The sequence below is a fragment of the Myotis brandtii genome, unplaced genomic scaffold, assembly GCF_000412655.1.
Source record: "Myotis brandtii unplaced genomic scaffold, ASM41265v1 scaffold244, whole genome shotgun sequence".
In the NCBI taxonomy this organism is placed as follows: Eukaryota; Metazoa; Chordata; class Mammalia; order Chiroptera; family Vespertilionidae; genus Myotis; species Myotis brandtii.
This window is the reverse complement of record NW_005359225.1, coordinates 5,016,783-5,018,974: the sequence shown is the minus strand read 5'-3', so window position 1 is coordinate 5,018,974 and position 2,192 is coordinate 5,016,783. Positions and strand designations below refer to the sequence as shown.

Sequence of the window (2,192 nt, the reverse complement as noted above, 5' to 3'; positions counted from 1 at the left end):
CACAGCACAGGATTACAGGATTTCTGTTCAAATAAACACTCTCCTCTTGGAAACTGAGGTTGGGGCTCTTGTCAATTCTGGCAGCAATGACCTGTGTGTCAGTACTGTAGCTAGAAACTAATCCCCTTCTGGCTTCCAGCCGGGAGAAAGCCTGACCAGGTCTGTTTGGCCCTCAAATGGCCAAAGGCCCCTGCCTTGGTCAGAAAACCCTCTCAGCCTTCCAGCAGGCAGGTGACCAGCTCTGGTTCAGACACTACCAGGGACGAGAAGCCTCCAGCCTCAGAAGGGTCTGTCTCCCCTTAGATCAGTGGTTCTCAACCTGTGGGTCGCGATCCCTTTGGGGGTCGAACGACCCTTTCACAGGGGTCGCCTAAGACCATCGGAAAACACATATATAATTACATATTGTTTTTGTGATTAATCACTATGCTTTGATTATGTTCAATTTGTAACAATGAAATTGGGGGTCACCACAACACGAGGAACTGTATTAAGGGGTCGTGGCATGAGGAAGGTTGAGAACCACTGCCTTAGATGGAGGGACGGAGGTGGGAAGGAGGGGCGTACAGGACAGTCTGAGCCTCTCTCACGGTTGGTCGGTTTCCCTGCATTCCCTGAAAACAGGGTGGAAGCTCACCGTCTGCACAGGTGCTCCCCCGCAGGCCCCTCTCACCTTTGATGTACTCGCAGTTGTACACGCTGTGCTTGCCCAGGGCCCGGAGGTAGATGCGGGTGGGGCCCTGGGCAGGTCTGCTGCTGTTGATCACCTGGAAGGTCTCAAAGGGGGGGATTAGCACCTCCTCCTCCTCAGGGAAGAAGGAGTAGCCCCTGATAGGGACACCAAGGCAGGTCCAGATGCCAAAGAAGGTTTCCTCGCCGAAATGCTGGGCTGTGGCGTTCTTCAGGGACGCCGAGGCAAAGCCCCCCAGCCGGATGGTGACTCCAGGCCCTGCTGGCTGGAAGCGCAGGCCTTGCACCCCTCGGAACACCTGGCGGCACTGGGGAGAACGCTGGGCCCTGCTCAGCAGCTGCAGGGCCTCGGTCAGCAGGAAATGGAATGTCTTGAAGGAGAAGTGCTGGAGGTAGTGGATGCGGGTGCGGCCTGCCTCGCGCAGGGCCGCATTGAACTCCTTGTGCAGGGGGGTGTTGGCCGTGTAGGCCAGGAGGGCCACCCCATGCTCATCACGGAAGCCGGGGGGTGGTGGGGACATCAGGGTGTGGCTGAGGCCCCACTCTGGCCCCCAAGCTTTGCGCTCCTGCCATTGGCTGCTGGCCAGCACCCAGCTGTCAGCATACACTTTGTTGGCCTGGAACTCCGTGCGGTTGAGATCTGGGAGAGCAGCTGTCATGGCTGCTGCACAGCCAGCATACTGGTCATCGAAGGAGGTTGGGGCCATGTCCAGGGGCCTTTCTTGAGAGAAGAGTCCTCGTCGGGTGATGGGGTGGCTCTGAGGGAGAGGGAGCAGCAAGGACTGAGAGGATGGGCCCTAGGAGTATGGGAGCCTATCCAACTTTCCCCTCCACCGAGCTGAGAAAGACACTATAAGGGCCCCAAACACACCTGGAGGGGAAGGGGGTTGGGACCTGCTAACTGCAAATTCCCCGAGGCTGGGGTTTGGGGCTGTCCCCCCGGGCCGAGCGAGTCCCGAGGGAAGCATCAGGCATTCTCTCCTCCCTCTGCTCCTCCTTTCAGAGTTCAGAAGAAGCTGCCGCTGGGCTCCCTGCTGGCATGGGGACAGCAGAGGATGACCATACCTGAAGTGCTTCCATGAGGACTATGGACACAAGCAGCAGAGACATCGTAGCAGGAGTCTGCATGTTGGATGTGACCTTGAGTAAGTTACTGTCTCTTTTTGGGGTCTCAGTTTCCTCATCTGGAAAATGGGAATGTTAACCTATACAGTTTAATAAACATTCATTGACATCTGGCACAGAGTCACAACATAGAAATGGAGGCTCAAAGGAGAGAGAGAGGACCCTTCTTGCTGGAAGCAACATGGGAGACTTCCTGGAAGAGGTGACATGTGACAGGTGCCGGAAGCCGGTCCATCCTTGCTGCTTGACACAGTCGCTGCAGGGAAGAAACATCTGCACAGCATATGTTTCAAGGGACCTGGCATATATGGCATACTGTTCTTAATATGTTTGCTCACCTTCTTGGCACTATGTGTTTTAACCAAGGTCACCTCTCC

At 55.9% G+C, this 2,192-nt stretch overlaps 1 protein-coding gene across 1 annotated transcript in view; it reads right to left on the bottom strand.

Moving 5' to 3' along the window:
• ART1 (ADP-ribosyltransferase 1) overlaps positions 1 to 2,192 on the bottom strand; it is a 12,999-nt gene that overhangs the window by 4,340 nt on the left and 6,467 nt on the right. Inside the window, exons 2-3 of the mRNA XM_014540460.1 lie at positions 1,756 to 1,874; positions 674 to 1,448 (exon numbers count right to left, since the gene is read on the bottom strand). Of these exons, the coding sequence (XP_014395946.1) occupies positions 674 to 1,448; positions 1,756 to 1,818 (838 nt within the window). The 5' untranslated portion in view covers positions 1,819 to 1,874. The remainder of the gene's footprint in view (positions 1 to 673; positions 1,449 to 1,755; positions 1,875 to 2,192) is intronic.